Source organism: Canis lupus, chromosome 18 (genome assembly GCF_048164855.1).
Source record: "Canis lupus baileyi chromosome 18, mCanLup2.hap1, whole genome shotgun sequence".
Classification (NCBI taxonomy): domain Eukaryota; kingdom Metazoa; phylum Chordata; class Mammalia; order Carnivora; family Canidae; genus Canis; species Canis lupus.
This window is the reverse complement of record NC_132855.1, coordinates 37240155-37253633: the sequence shown is the minus strand read 5'-3', so window position 1 is coordinate 37253633 and position 13479 is coordinate 37240155. Positions and strand designations below refer to the sequence as shown.

Sequence of the window (13479 nt, the reverse complement as noted above, 5' to 3'; positions counted from 1 at the left end):
ATAAATTAAATAACATGGGGACCTGTGATCCAGGGAGGTGACTAATGGGTCTCAGAGAACAAAGCCAAGTAGCTTCAGAGCCAGGGCTTCAATGCAGGCTCCTGATGGCTTGCCTAATGAACAGAAGAAACACAAATCTGTCAGAGGTTCTAGGTAATGAGTTAAAAAATAATTTAATGTTTGTACATGTCTTTTGCTCCAAGTTATTTTTCTTTTTTCCCGGTGGTTTATCTTTGGTCATTTTCTCTTATGTCAATAATGATTTTTATAATTTCCCATGAAGAGAAGGAAGTGTGTTTTAAGTATAAATGTTAAAACAGTTTTAGCAGAAACAGAGAAAAACAATTTCTCCACATGTAATTATGTATTTAAAAAAAACTGGTTCTTCAAATCACAGTTGAAAAATTGCTATAGATGGTGGGAAGTTGAAGTAGTCTTCCATCATTTCAAAAGCTAAATATTAATTAAAGGAATATCATTTTGGGGCACCTGGCTGACTCAGTTGGTAAAGCATGCAACTCTTGATCTCAAGATTATGAGTTTGAGCCCCACTTTGGGTGTAGTTTAATGAAAAAAAAATACAGTAATGTGATTTTGACTAGCTTTTATGAGTGTTTTTCTTCTTTATCAGATATCACAAACTCTTCTATTCAGTTTTGTTCAAGTTATGATTACTTGAGCATTCCATGTACCTTTATATGGATTCTATCTCTATTTGAGTTTGTATCTCCTGCAAGTGATTTCTTTTCCTTCAAATGATTTTTTTTTAAGATTTTGTTTATTCATAGAGAGACACACAGAGAAAGAGGGGGAGAGAGAGAGAGAAAGAGGCAGAGACACAGGCAGAGGGAGAAGCAGGCTCTGTGCCAAGAAGCCCGACGTGGGACTTGATCCCGGGTCTCCAGGATCACACCTTGGGCTGCAGGCGGTGCTAAACCGCTGCGCCACCGGGGCTGCCCTGCAAATGATTTTTGATATTTCATAAATTAACAAGTACAAGTAAAACCCAATAATGCTTAAATTTTTTAAGTCAGCAAATCTTATAAAAGCAAAACAGAATTCTAATCTTACTCAAGGCAACTAAAGGATGAGTGAATTTTTGTTTAAACCTTATATGTAGGGCAGCCCGGGTGGCTCAGCGGCTTAGTGCCGGCTTCAGCCCAGGGCATGACCCTGGAGACCCGGGACCGAGTCCCACGTCGGGCTCCCTGCATGGAGCCTGCTTCTCCCTCTGCTTGTCTCTCTGCCTCTCTTTCTCTCTCTTTCTCTATATTTCTCATGAATAAATAAATAAAATCTTAAAAAAATAATCTTAAAAAAACTTATATGTACAAATTGTTAAAGTTTGCATTTTCTGTTAATGAATTGGGGTCATAAGATTTTTTTAATATTTATTTATTCATGAGAGACACACAGAGAGAGGCACAGACATAGGCAGAGGGAGAAGCAGCCTCCCCTTGGGGAGCCCACTGGGGTACTCGTTCCCAGGACTCTGGGATCAAGCCCTGAGCTGAAGGCAGAGGCTCAACCACTGAGCCACCCAGGCATCCCAGGAGTCTTAGGATATTTTTAAATGATCATTTCATTCACATTTCAGAACAGCTCAGGTACTACATACAGGTATTAACTAGCCTTAATGCTTCCCTAGATATACTAAAAATCATTCCTAAAGTAAATACTTCAAATGTCAACATAACTTATCTCCCAATATAAAATAAAAGCCAGTAAACCCATGATCATATAACAAATTTGTGCCTCCTCCATGTCACTTCACCCGTCTGGCCTCACTTTGCTTGCCTGTGAGACAGTAAACCGGGCTAGCTGACATCTAGGATGCTTTTGGTCACAAAGACCATAAAGCTGATTTTATTTCATTTTAGAGACATTTATCTATGAGAAAGCCCTAAAATAATGAACACATCTTCCTTTTTAAAAATGAGGAAACTGGGGTTCTAAAAAGTTGTCCAAGAGAGCAGGTTAAAACTCAAGTTCTCAATAAAGGAAGCTGGGATTGAAACACTAATCTCCAATTAGCAACCTGGTGCTCCCTTCAGTCTCTGTCTCAAGAGACTGTTTCTCAAAGGAAAATATCCAACATAGCATTTCATATTCTAAGAAACTGGGAAAAAAAAGTCAAGATATTCTCTAAAAGGTTATCAATCTCACCATTAATATTAGTGAAAAATATGATCTCCCCACAAAAAACAAAGAACAAAAAACTCAAATGGCTCAGAAGGGGCATGGGCTAGGTCTTGCCTTCTTTCCCTTACAGCCTTGCTTGCAAAGGACAATTGATGGTGAATTTTGTGCTACAATGAAAATCATAGCAGCAATAACAAAGAAGCTGGCATTTAAAAACAAAAAACCTCAAAAAAATCCACAAGAGCAAATAACATAAAATGGATTAAAAGACTGGGAACAGGGCAGCCTGGGTGGCTCAGTGGTTTAGCACCGCCTGTGGCCCAGGGCGTGATCCTGGAGATCCGGGATCGAGTTCCACATCAGGCTCCCTGCATGGAGCCTGCTTCTCCTTCTGCCTGTGTCTCTGCCTCTGTGTGTGTGTGTGTGTCTTTCATGAATAAATAAATAAAATCTTAAAAAAAAAAAAAGACTGGGAACAGATAAAGAATAAATATGGTGTCTTTGCTAAAGAAAAGATTTTTTTAAACAAAACCTTGCTTATAAATTATATTCACCTTTGATTTATTTAGATTGGTTTACATTACTTCCAAATGTCAGTTCAAATTTAGCAATGGGTTTTAATCTCTAGTATTTATGGTGGCTTTTTCTCTAAAAGCTTAATTTCAAAGGGTGAGGACAAAAGTCCTAATCAACTTCTTTAAAGAAATATTACACACCCTTCAACTGCCATTATAGAACATTATTAAATGATAGGAATACATGTTTTCCTTAAATTATACTTCAAAAATGGACTTTATAATTGGAAGACTCTTACCAATTTAACAATTTTTTTATAGAAGAAAAATATGAAACAGTTAACTTTATCATCTAATATCATGCTGTCCAAATACAATAGTCACTGGCCATTTTTGGCTGCTGAAAACTTAAAATATGGCTAGTCTGAATTTAGATATGCTTTTGGTGTCCACTGGATTTTTAATACTCAGTAGACCCCCCCAAAAGTAAAACATCTCATTGATAAATCTTAGATTTATAGGCTATAAATCATTTTAGATTTATATTTTATATTTATAAAAAGATGTTTTATATCAATGTATTTGTACATATTCACATTTATATAACTATATTATATATAAATACATATTTATACATTATATTTTTCTATTTATATATTGATTTTTTTATCTTGTTATAATATTTTGCACATATTGGGTTAAATAAAATATATTATCTAATTTCACGTATTCCCTTTCAGTTTTTTAAATATGCCTGTAGTATGTTTTAAATGACTTATATGGCTGCCATTTCCTTTTCACATACAGCCTTAGTCTAAAGCATTAAGCAAATCAATAAAGAGCTAGAAATTAATTTTATAACTCAGGTCACCAATATTCTACAGATAGAACTTTAAATAGTTCTTTCTCCCTAGAATCTCTGATAATTATTCTGTCAGAAATGTCATTACAATATAAAATTCCATATATGTACATATATATATACAAAGACTGTATATATGTATATATAGATATATTCACAGACATACTGTGTATAGTTTTTTTTAAATGACCTACATAATGACTGCATCCACATTTTCCTTATAAGTTGCTTTAAAAAAGTCCAAATCTATGTGCAAAATGCAAATAGTTTTGTTTTTTTTAAAGATTTTATTTATTTATTCATGAGAGACACAGAGAGAGAGAGAGGCAGAGACATAGGCAGAGGGAGTGGCAGGCTCCATGTAGGGAGCCCGATGTAGGACTCGATCCCGGGACTCCAGGATCACGCCTGAGCTGAAAGCAGGCACTTAACTGTTGAGCCACCCACGAGTCCCTGTACTAATAGTTTCAAATCAGATTCGTGGAAATAAGAAGATAATAAACTACTATAAGACCATCAAAAAAAAAATCACTAAAAGTGAATAGATAAAATTGTCTCTCTATGTATATTTATATATATATACACACCTATAAAGTATATGTACATATTTGCAAATGAAATATACTATATACAATTCATATACAAATATATAGAAATATATGAATGGTTAATAATATTACAGGTATGATAGAAGTATGTGAATGTATGAAATTACACAGAAGCATAATTTCAGCAATCAGAATAATCAGGGAGACGCTGTTTACAAGGTTCTTTAATATTAAATTCATAAGTTGAAGCAATTATAGAGATTATCAAGTAATTTCTTACGCCTTCACTGATTCACTCAGAGGTAAGAGAGAATTTATAAATCATTCAGTCAAATCTCCTCTTTTCACAGGGCAAAGAACTGAGACCCAGAAAACATCCCAAGACACGGAGTAAGCCTGTTTCATTAGTCTTAAATAACTGAAATACACACACACACACCAATAGGTAGTTTAAAAATGTCTATACTATGCACAGATAAACGACCACAGCTCCTTTCTCTGGAAATGGCTTGTAGTCAAGGACTTTCCTTGGTAAAGTTGTAGCTACTAACTCATGTGTGAGTTTGGGCTGGCTTAAGAGCAAGGGATGAAGGCTGCCTAGGCAGGGGAGGGAGAAGCAAGAAGGGGACTTTAAAATAAAAGTCAAGCAGTAAAGGGAAGCAAACAGAAAGTTCTACATCTTCATGTACCCCAACTGACAGAGCTACCCTTACCTACACTGGGTCATCTAATTGGTATTATTTGAGAACTAGTCAAAGATCTCTTTTCCAGACTCTCTCTACTCTCTTACAGAAGAAGCTTATAGGATTAAATAGCAGCAACACCCAGAGTAAATAAGGTACAAGACTGTTTTTTGTTTGTTTGTTTGTTTTGTTTTGTTTTTTTGATGGGTCAGGAAAGATAGGGCCATGGGCATATACCTGGTAGGGCAGGGAGAATAACCAGGAAGTACTCCAAAGGGGTGCAGGTCCAAGTCAGGAGTGCAGCAGGGAAGAGAAAAGCAGGAAGCAGAAAGGAGGGAGTGGTTTGGCACCAATGCAAAGTTTACCTACTTCACAATGATGCCCATGCTGCCTATGGCAACACTGAAGAAAGAGCATTAGATACAAGGACATTAATCCTGACCTTCAGGAAGCAACAGGTGGAAGAAAACTCTCCAGGGTGATGATGACCAGTCCCCCTCCTCATTTACTATAGGGAATCATGGCTCTTGGCATTGTGCTAGGCACCCTCTCTCATAGCTTCCACTCTTCGTGCACCACTGCTCACTTCTTTGGAACTATCCAGCACCATGACTATAACTACTGCTGTTCCTTTCTCTTTGTCTGGAAGGGAGAGGTCTCACCCCCTTTCCCCTTCTCATCCTGCTGGGATGGTGGAAGACAGAATCAGCTAGCATTGTTGACTAGAGAGTTCCAGAAAACAATATGGAAGCTAAATGGTTTATATGACAACTTTTGTATGCAACTCTGCAGCTTTTAGAGTGCTTGCTGGAGCACTTTCTCTAGGAATACTTCATGGAATCCTGATGGGCCATGCTAGAGAGGCCATACAGAGACATTCCGGCAACAGTCAACAACCATCAGTAATTGCTGTACCCGCCCAACTATTATCTCCTCTCTTCAAGTTAATTAACCTCCCTTTCTGCCCTCAGCCCAAGTTCTTTAAACTCTTTCCTCCTCCAGTTACCATCTTTTCCTTCTCTTCACTGAAGTCTTTTCAGCCCATACAGTTCCCTTCTCCACCATGCCAGAGAAAGTTTTTCACTATGAATCTAACTTAAGTCCTCATCTCACTTGACCTTTGACCAAGCTCCCCTTCCTTAACTGTTCAGCAAACACTTTACACTTCTGAATCTCTTCTAATTTCTTTGGTAGCTCCTCTTTCTCTGTGCCCACATCTCAGTGACCTACAAGGTTCCGACCTTGGTTGTCTTCTACTGTACTTCACCTGCCTCTTTAGGTGATTTAATCCACTTTGTGACTTCAACCAACAGCTGTGTGCTAATGACATCCAAAATTAAACAGCTCTCCAGAGACAACAGTAGGGAGATGGAAATATGGACATGGTGTTCTAAAGAAGTGTTTAAATTCCCATCTCCCCATTGTAATCTTCACCTGGATGTCCCACAGGTACTTCAGCGCATCTAAAACTGAACCTATATCTCTCCATCTGCATCCCCAAATCATTCTATTTTTTTTTCCTGTGGTTCCTATATTAATTGCCAGCACAAAATCCACCAAATGGTCCAAACTGGAGATTTGACTTCTCATCTTTTATAGCCAGTCTCCAAATTCTCTCCATTCTACCTCCTAAAAAGCTATTAGTTACATCTTCTCTTTTCTATGTTGACAGCCAGGACTGAGTCTAGGCCTTCAGAGGCAAAACTATGCCTATATTTGCCCACTCCAATCTTTCATATTATGGTCTGAACTATTACTATAATATGCAGTTCTAATCATGCTGCCCTCTCACTCTAAATGCTTTAATTGCATTCTCTTCCCACTAAAGAAATTCCAAACTCCTTGGCAAAAAACATCAAATGAAAATTCAAAATTTCACTATACTCCACACAGAACTATTTTCCGGACATTTCAGAAGGCTAGAGCTTCCCTGAATACACGATGCCAAGGCTCTGTGAAATTTCCTTCCCTTGAAATGCTCTCCCCCCTTTATCCAATTGGCCAATTTAGAGCTGACTTTAAGCTTCTCTCCTCAAATGTCACCCCCTCAGTGAAGGCTTTCCTACTTGAATACCCACCGTTCCATACCCAGGGATCTCCCACTCCTATCCTTAACTACAGTCCTTACCTGCCCCCTGCTGGCAGTACCCTGCACTCCCAGTGCTCTTCTGCACTGAGCTAATTACATCTACATCTCCTGCACTACACTGCAAGTCCCTTGGGAGCAGGAACCCTAACTGGTTCATCTTTGCCTCCTTACGTCAAGCACAGTCCCTGAAACACAGCAGGCCTTTGGTAAATATGTACTGGACAAAGGGCCGTAATTGTGTGCTTCCATTCACTGAGCACTTTACATGTGTGAAGCACTTAACACCATTATCTCATATGTGGACACAGCCACCATGAAGGGGATACCACCCCATTTTGCAAATGAGAAAAAAAGCTGAGAGGATGGTATTATGCTGAGTGAAAAAAAGTCAATCGAAGAAGGACAATCATCATATGGTTTCACTCATACGTGGAATATAAGAAATGTGAAAGGGAGTATAAGGGAAAGAGGGGAACTGAGTGGGAAAAATTAGAGAGGGAGAAAAACCATAAGGGACTCCTAACTCTGGGAAACAAACAAAGGGTTGCGGAAGAGTCAGTGGGGGGGATGGGGTAACTGGGTGATAGGCATAAGGAGGGCACTTGATGGAATGAGCACTGGGTGTTATACTATATGTTCGCAAATTGAATTTAAGTTTTTTTTAAAAAGCTGAGAAAGGTAAAATAATTTGCCCAAAGTCAATAACTGGTAAACTTAGGTCTGCTTTTGACTCCTGAGTTCCTGTTTTTAACCACTCCACTCTACTCCTGAATGAAAGAGATAAGATAATGGGCCCCATTTCTATAAATTGTTTCTACAAAATTGTTTTTAAAAAAGAATTTCTCCTGGTCACAGGCTCAGGTGCTGCGTTAGTCCTAAAACCGTTGCCAAAACGGTTCTTGTGTACAACAAAACTTTGATGATGGCTATCAGGGTTAGCACCAGAAAGGAGAGGCAGCACCATTTATTACAATTATCTCCTCAGTATCTGGCTTAGGATACACTTCTCCAGACACATGCAGAGAAGGCTGTATTTCTCCCAAGGACCATTAAGTTTCAGACGCTGGTGTCCATGCCCTATTCTGGGAACAAAGACGTGGGTGTGAAAGATCGTGATGGTGGCAAGTAATAGAATGGAATTTAATGTATGCTCTGGGGAAGTGGCCGCTATGATCTTAGTTCTCCATGTACAAATACTCTCTCCTTTAGAACAGGTCTTTCTGTTCCAGAATCTAGACTCTTAGGGTTAACAATATACCATTACCTACATGGTCAGTGATCCATTCCTGAACACATGTACCTCATGCTTCCCACCTCACAGGACTGAATTGCATTCAGTTATCCTTTTTAGTCATCTTCTTCTAATTCTACATATTTTCTGTTAAATGTATTCTAAAATTAGCCTTTTTTTCTCTAATTCTGATAACTTTAATATCAGTCTGTTTATATCAGTCTCTGTTTTCTAATACTTCCACCACCTCCACGACTATCCAATACATAACTGAAACCAGTCTTGCACTTACCCTGATGAATACATTTAATAATCTCAACTCACATATAATCAAACTTGCCCAAGGTCACTCAGCTAACAAGGACACACATGTATGGTGGGCTCCAGATATGAGGGCTATTTGCCAGTATTTTCTTTATAAACTGGATACTATGTTGGGGACTCTATTCCCAAGCCTTTTTCAATCTGCCAAATTCTTATTGGTCTTCTAATCCTTAACTCAGGGGCCACCCCCTTCATGAGTCTTCTCAGGTTTTCTGTTTGCACTCTTCCTCACTCTGTCATCCAGGTGGGGTGTCTTGGCCCTGGGTTTCATCCCCTCCTTGCTTTCACTGAAATGTAACTGTCAGCAGATTCTTTCTTCTCTTTCTCTCTCTCTTACTACGCTGTAGGCTCCTCCAGAGCAGGCCAGGATGTAGGTCTTGTCCTGGGATTCCCAGCACTAGAACGGTGCCTAACACATAGCATACGTACAACAAATGCTTTGCTGAGTACTGAATAGTGACCCTACTCCTCTGCTGTGGTCAAAGGCCTGGTGAATGATGTCATCTGACTTAGGAGGAAATACTTCTCATCATGAGCAATGCCATTTTCTCAGCTTTTCATGAACTCATTGTCTCACTAGGTTTATACGAGGATAAGTAGTTGCTATTAGTTGAGGAACTACCACCTGTCAGACACTAAGATGTACACTTCATGTACATTATGCTTATCCTGACAATAATGCCAAGTTGACATCATCCTTTTGAGATGAAGCTCAAAATCAGCTACCCTAAGTAAATGGCCTTCAGTCATATAGAAGGAAGGCTTTGTTTTAAAAGCATTATAAAATATCCTATTATGTATAGTTATCCCTGTCCTGGAGAGATTCATTAGTATCTGAAATCATTTATGCATACACACACACACACACACACACAATACAATTAATTTAGTTGCTGGAATAGTGAAAACATGGTTAACTAGCATTTACAGAGGTTCAAGACAATAATACTATATGCATTATCTGGGGTAAATCATGCCTATAGTCTTAATTTTCTTATAAACAGGGATTATAATACCTACTTACTTCAAAGGGGATTTAATATTTAAAAAAGCTCATGTTTGCCAAAATGTTTTGTTAAAGAAGTGGGCAGAGGGATCCCTGAGTGGCGCAGTGGTTTGGCGCCTGCCTTTGGCCCAGGGCGCGATCCTGGAGACCCGGGATCGAATCCCACATCCGACTCCCGGTGCATGGAGCCTGCTTCTCCCTCTGCCTGTGTCTCTGCCTCTCTCTCTCTCTCTCTCTCTTTCTGTGACTATCATAAATAAATAAAAATTTAAAAAAAAAAAAGAACTGGGCAGAGTCCCATCTTAGAGCACTATGCTGGATAGTTTAGTGCAGTGTTTGTCAAAGTGGTGACATCAGAGCTACCTGAGGTATTAACAGCAGATGAGAGAAGCCAGGCTGGAAGTCCAATTTAACAAGTTCCCAAATGATTCTATTAGACACAAAAGTTTGATAAATACCAGGTTACAACAATGCTTCTCAAGGTTTAATATACACATGAATCACTTGCAGATCTTGTTAAAATGCAGATTTGAATTCAGAGGGCTGGGGATGAAGGGGCGGGGCAAGTTGAGATATCTATGTCTAACAAGCTCCCAGGGGAAGCCAATGTTGCTGGTCTATGGATCACATTTGAGTGGCAGGGGGTTGGAAGATCTATCCCCACTGGAACAAATTAGCTTTGCTTTGTTCCAGGATGAGAGATTGAATCTCCCAGCCTCAGGGAGTATTCCAGAAAGCCCAAGCTCTTAGTATTGCTACAAAACACTTGAACTACTCAAAACCAAATTGGAACACATTTCCTATCCCAGGGGGAAAAGCAGTAGCATCCTTTTCAGATGCGGACAGTACATATGTTTAGCATGTAAAAGAATAATTTACTATTACTGAAGTCCTATTTACTGTACAAAACATTTAAATATATTATTTCTAATTCTGACTACAATTCAACAAGGTGTATGGTCTTACTCTATAGATAAGAAAATGCTAACATAGAGAGCATAAGTTACTTGCTCAAAGTCACATGGCTATTTATGTGCTGCAGGTAGGGTTCCAATCCTGTTCTTTTTGGGATTCAAAGCTTACATGTCCTCTGCACGTCCTCCATGATACTAGGGATGATTGTGGTACAAAATGTGACAGCTTAGGGAAAAAATATTTTCTCATATTATTCTTGAAATTCAAAACTTTGCTAAGGCAGATTCTAGATGGGGGTGAGGATGGAGATAAGGTTAATTAATTAGTGATCTATAATGCCTCATGAACAAAAACATGCAGATAGTATCTTTGACTATGGTTCCCGTAAATCTAATAATACAGATGGAATAAAAAGGACATCCGTGACCAGTGCACTGATCCTAAATGTTGCCATCTACCATCAGGCTTCTAACTGTGGAACTCAACCAATAAAAAGGAACAGTTCTTTCTGACCCTTGTCGCCTATCAACTTTCCCACTTTCTATTATATAAGGTTTCTGTAACCCTAAATTTCACCCCAACACAGGTTGACCCTGCCATGTGATTTCACAGTTACCACACTTCTCTTGCCTCTAATAAAACTGCCTGCACCTTTAAAAAAAAAAAAAGTACTGTTTAGTCAAATACATTGAAAGTGCAGCAATCTTGAAGATTTCCCTTCAAGTAACAAAATTGTCTGTATTTGTCATAAAGTTGACATGGAGAGAAATGCATGACAATAAAGATGCTCAGGGAAATCAGTCAGATACTCAAATGTACCAAGTGGAGGAAACACAGCTATGAAATAAACTGTCTAGGCATTTACCACCCAGTGCCTTTACCATTTCATGATCTATGGGTGGAGTATCCACAGTGTTTTAAACCTCAGGTTGCTTAACTGTTGTTAATAATAGAATTATCTACCTATATAATGCGAAATAGTACATCTAGAAAGCCACATCTCCAGTAATTAAATATATACATAGTAGTCTAAAAGCAAACCGTGATGTTTGAACTATTAATCATAAACTGATTTGGCCCCTCTGATATTCTTTATGCAAGACATTTCAAAAATAAAGACTGAAACCTAAAAAGAAACTGGTTTGAAAACCCACTTAAAAGTATTTTTAGGCCGTGTATGTGATTTAAATAGAAGGTAAGAAACTGAGTCTGGAGCATCGATCTCAAACCAGTAAGTATTTCCTATTTCACTCCCTAACCCCAACAGTTCAGATCTCAGAAAATCTAAATTAAAGGTCCACAGAAACCAATTTGAGATTTTTCTGGAGAGCCTTTTTACTGTAATGTTTGGACATGAACATGTTTGCAATGAGTCATAATTTATAGGACCTTAATGGCCAATGCCTTATGTGCCTTTCTTCCTACATTCAATATCATTCTCAATCCAGCTGGTGATATATTTTCCAGGCCCTCATAATTTTTATGAAGTTACCAGATCTCAGTTTCTAAGGCTGCTACCCGGCACCTTTTCTCATGCTGATTTTTTTCTTTTTTTTTTAAGCTATGTAAACAGAAAAGAACCTGATTCTCTTTCTAAACTGTAAATCTCCCCAACCAGGTAGTTAATGCCTTTTCCCAGCAAAAGGGCACAGTACTTCTGAGACCCCCAAAGAGAAGATGAGGGGCCTTGGGGACAATCCAAGTTTAAAAAAAAAAAAAAGACAGTGAGGAGAGTGAGGAGGTTAATGGAAGGGGAGGGGGCCTCTGGGCAAAGGCAGACATAATAACAGGATATGACCGCTTCTAGAGGAAGCAGGAGCTGCAATAGCCCGAAGGCAGGAAAGGCGGAGTCTGTAGCGCCCTAAGGAAACGAGCCGGGTTTGCAGCGACCTGACGTTGAGGGGCTCCTGCCCCAGTGGGGTCCAAGGCTGCTGAGCACCTCGCCTGCGGGAGACCAAGCTCGGGCCTCCCGGCTCGGGGAGTTACAGAGAGGCACCCATCTGCTCCCTGCCACCTCTGCCAGAGATGGGCCATGGGGCGGGAGAAACAGCAGCCGCCAGGCGCCGCGGCAGGTGAACTTGTCCACAAGTCAGCCCCGGACACACACCAGTCCCTGCCCAGAAGGGGCCCCGGGGCCCCGGGGCCGGCCGGAGCGGCTGGGAGGGCGAGGCGAGGCGCGGCTGGGGCTGCCGCGGGCGCGGGCGCGGGCGCGGGGGCTGGAGCTGCGGCCGGCGCCGAACGCCCCCCGCTCCCCCGGGCCGCCGCGCTCCCAGGGCGCGCGCATCCTCCAGACCTGCCCAGGCCCGCGGGGGGCGGCGGGGGAGGGGAAGGGACCCGCCTGTCCCCCGGCGGCCTCAGGCCGGCGCCCCGACCGCCCGGCGTCTCCCGCTGCAGCCTGCAGCCCGCCCGGCGCGCCCCCGCCCCGGCCCCCGGAGGGCAGGTACCTCGGAGCCCCGGCCCCCAGGAGCCTCCCGGCCGCGGTCGGAGCGTCCCTCCGGCTCCCTCCTCCGACGTCAGCGTCAGCAGAAGGCGAGGGAAGGGGCGGGGGAGCGCAGGCACCGGCCCTTCCTGCGGCGCCCGCCGCCCGCCGGAATAGGAGCCCGCGGAGCCCGTGCGCGCCGCAGCGCAGCGCCGCGGCCGGGGGGAGCGGGCGGCCTCGCCTCCCCGCAGACGCCGCCCCCCACCCCCCGCATCCTCGGAGACGCCCGGGGCGGGGACCCCTCCCGCAGGACCCCGGCTCCCGGAGGAGCGAGGGCGCGAAGGCCTCACCTTTGGGGGGGCAGGTCTGGGATGGGGGGAGGGAGCCTCGCTCTGTCTGTCCTCCCTGGGGACTCTCCTCGGCCCCCATCTCCTGGGGCAGCCCCCGCTCCGACCCGCCGCCCAGGGTGACCCCGCCCCTGCTCTCCCGCAGGTGTTCCACGTGGCCAGAGCGCGTGCGTCACAATGACCTGGCCGACAGGTGGGAGCCGCGGCGAACGCCCCACGGGTCCCTCCGTGCTGAGTGCGGAGCGCTGAGCGTCCTGCTTGCCTGCACGTTAGGATTTGTGCGGCTTCAGGAGACTGGAGACTTCATGACTTCAATGCTGAGAAAAGTTACAGGGGCCTGTCATCTGGAAGTCAACTTTGAACTTCAAGGAGAAAGGATGTGTGGGGAAAACACAACT

The 13479-nt window shown here is 42.2% G+C and overlaps 1 protein-coding gene across 29 annotated transcripts in view; it reads right to left on the bottom strand.

The window, feature by feature from the left end:
- The window catches only part of ICA1 (islet cell autoantigen 1), a 141792-nt gene extending 128552 nt beyond the window's left edge, over positions 1 to 13240 (bottom strand). For 7 of the 29 annotated variants that reach the window (XM_072783997.1, XM_072784008.1, XM_072784000.1 and 4 more), the window contains exons 1-2: positions 13085 to 13240; positions 23 to 113 (exon numbers count right to left, since the gene is read on the bottom strand). Coding sequence is in view for 6 of the 29 variants with exons in the window: in XM_072783996.1 (XP_072640097.1) it covers positions 13085 to 13163 (79 nt within the window). In the remaining 23 variants the exon portion in view is untranslated. Of the gene's footprint in view, positions 1 to 22; positions 114 to 4987; positions 5009 to 12759; positions 12913 to 13084 lie in introns of those variants that run through there. The other 22 variants (XR_012010976.1, XR_012010977.1, XR_012010978.1 and 19 more) reach the window with 15 other exon arrangements.
- Between the last annotated feature and the right edge of the window lie 239 nt (positions 13241 to 13479).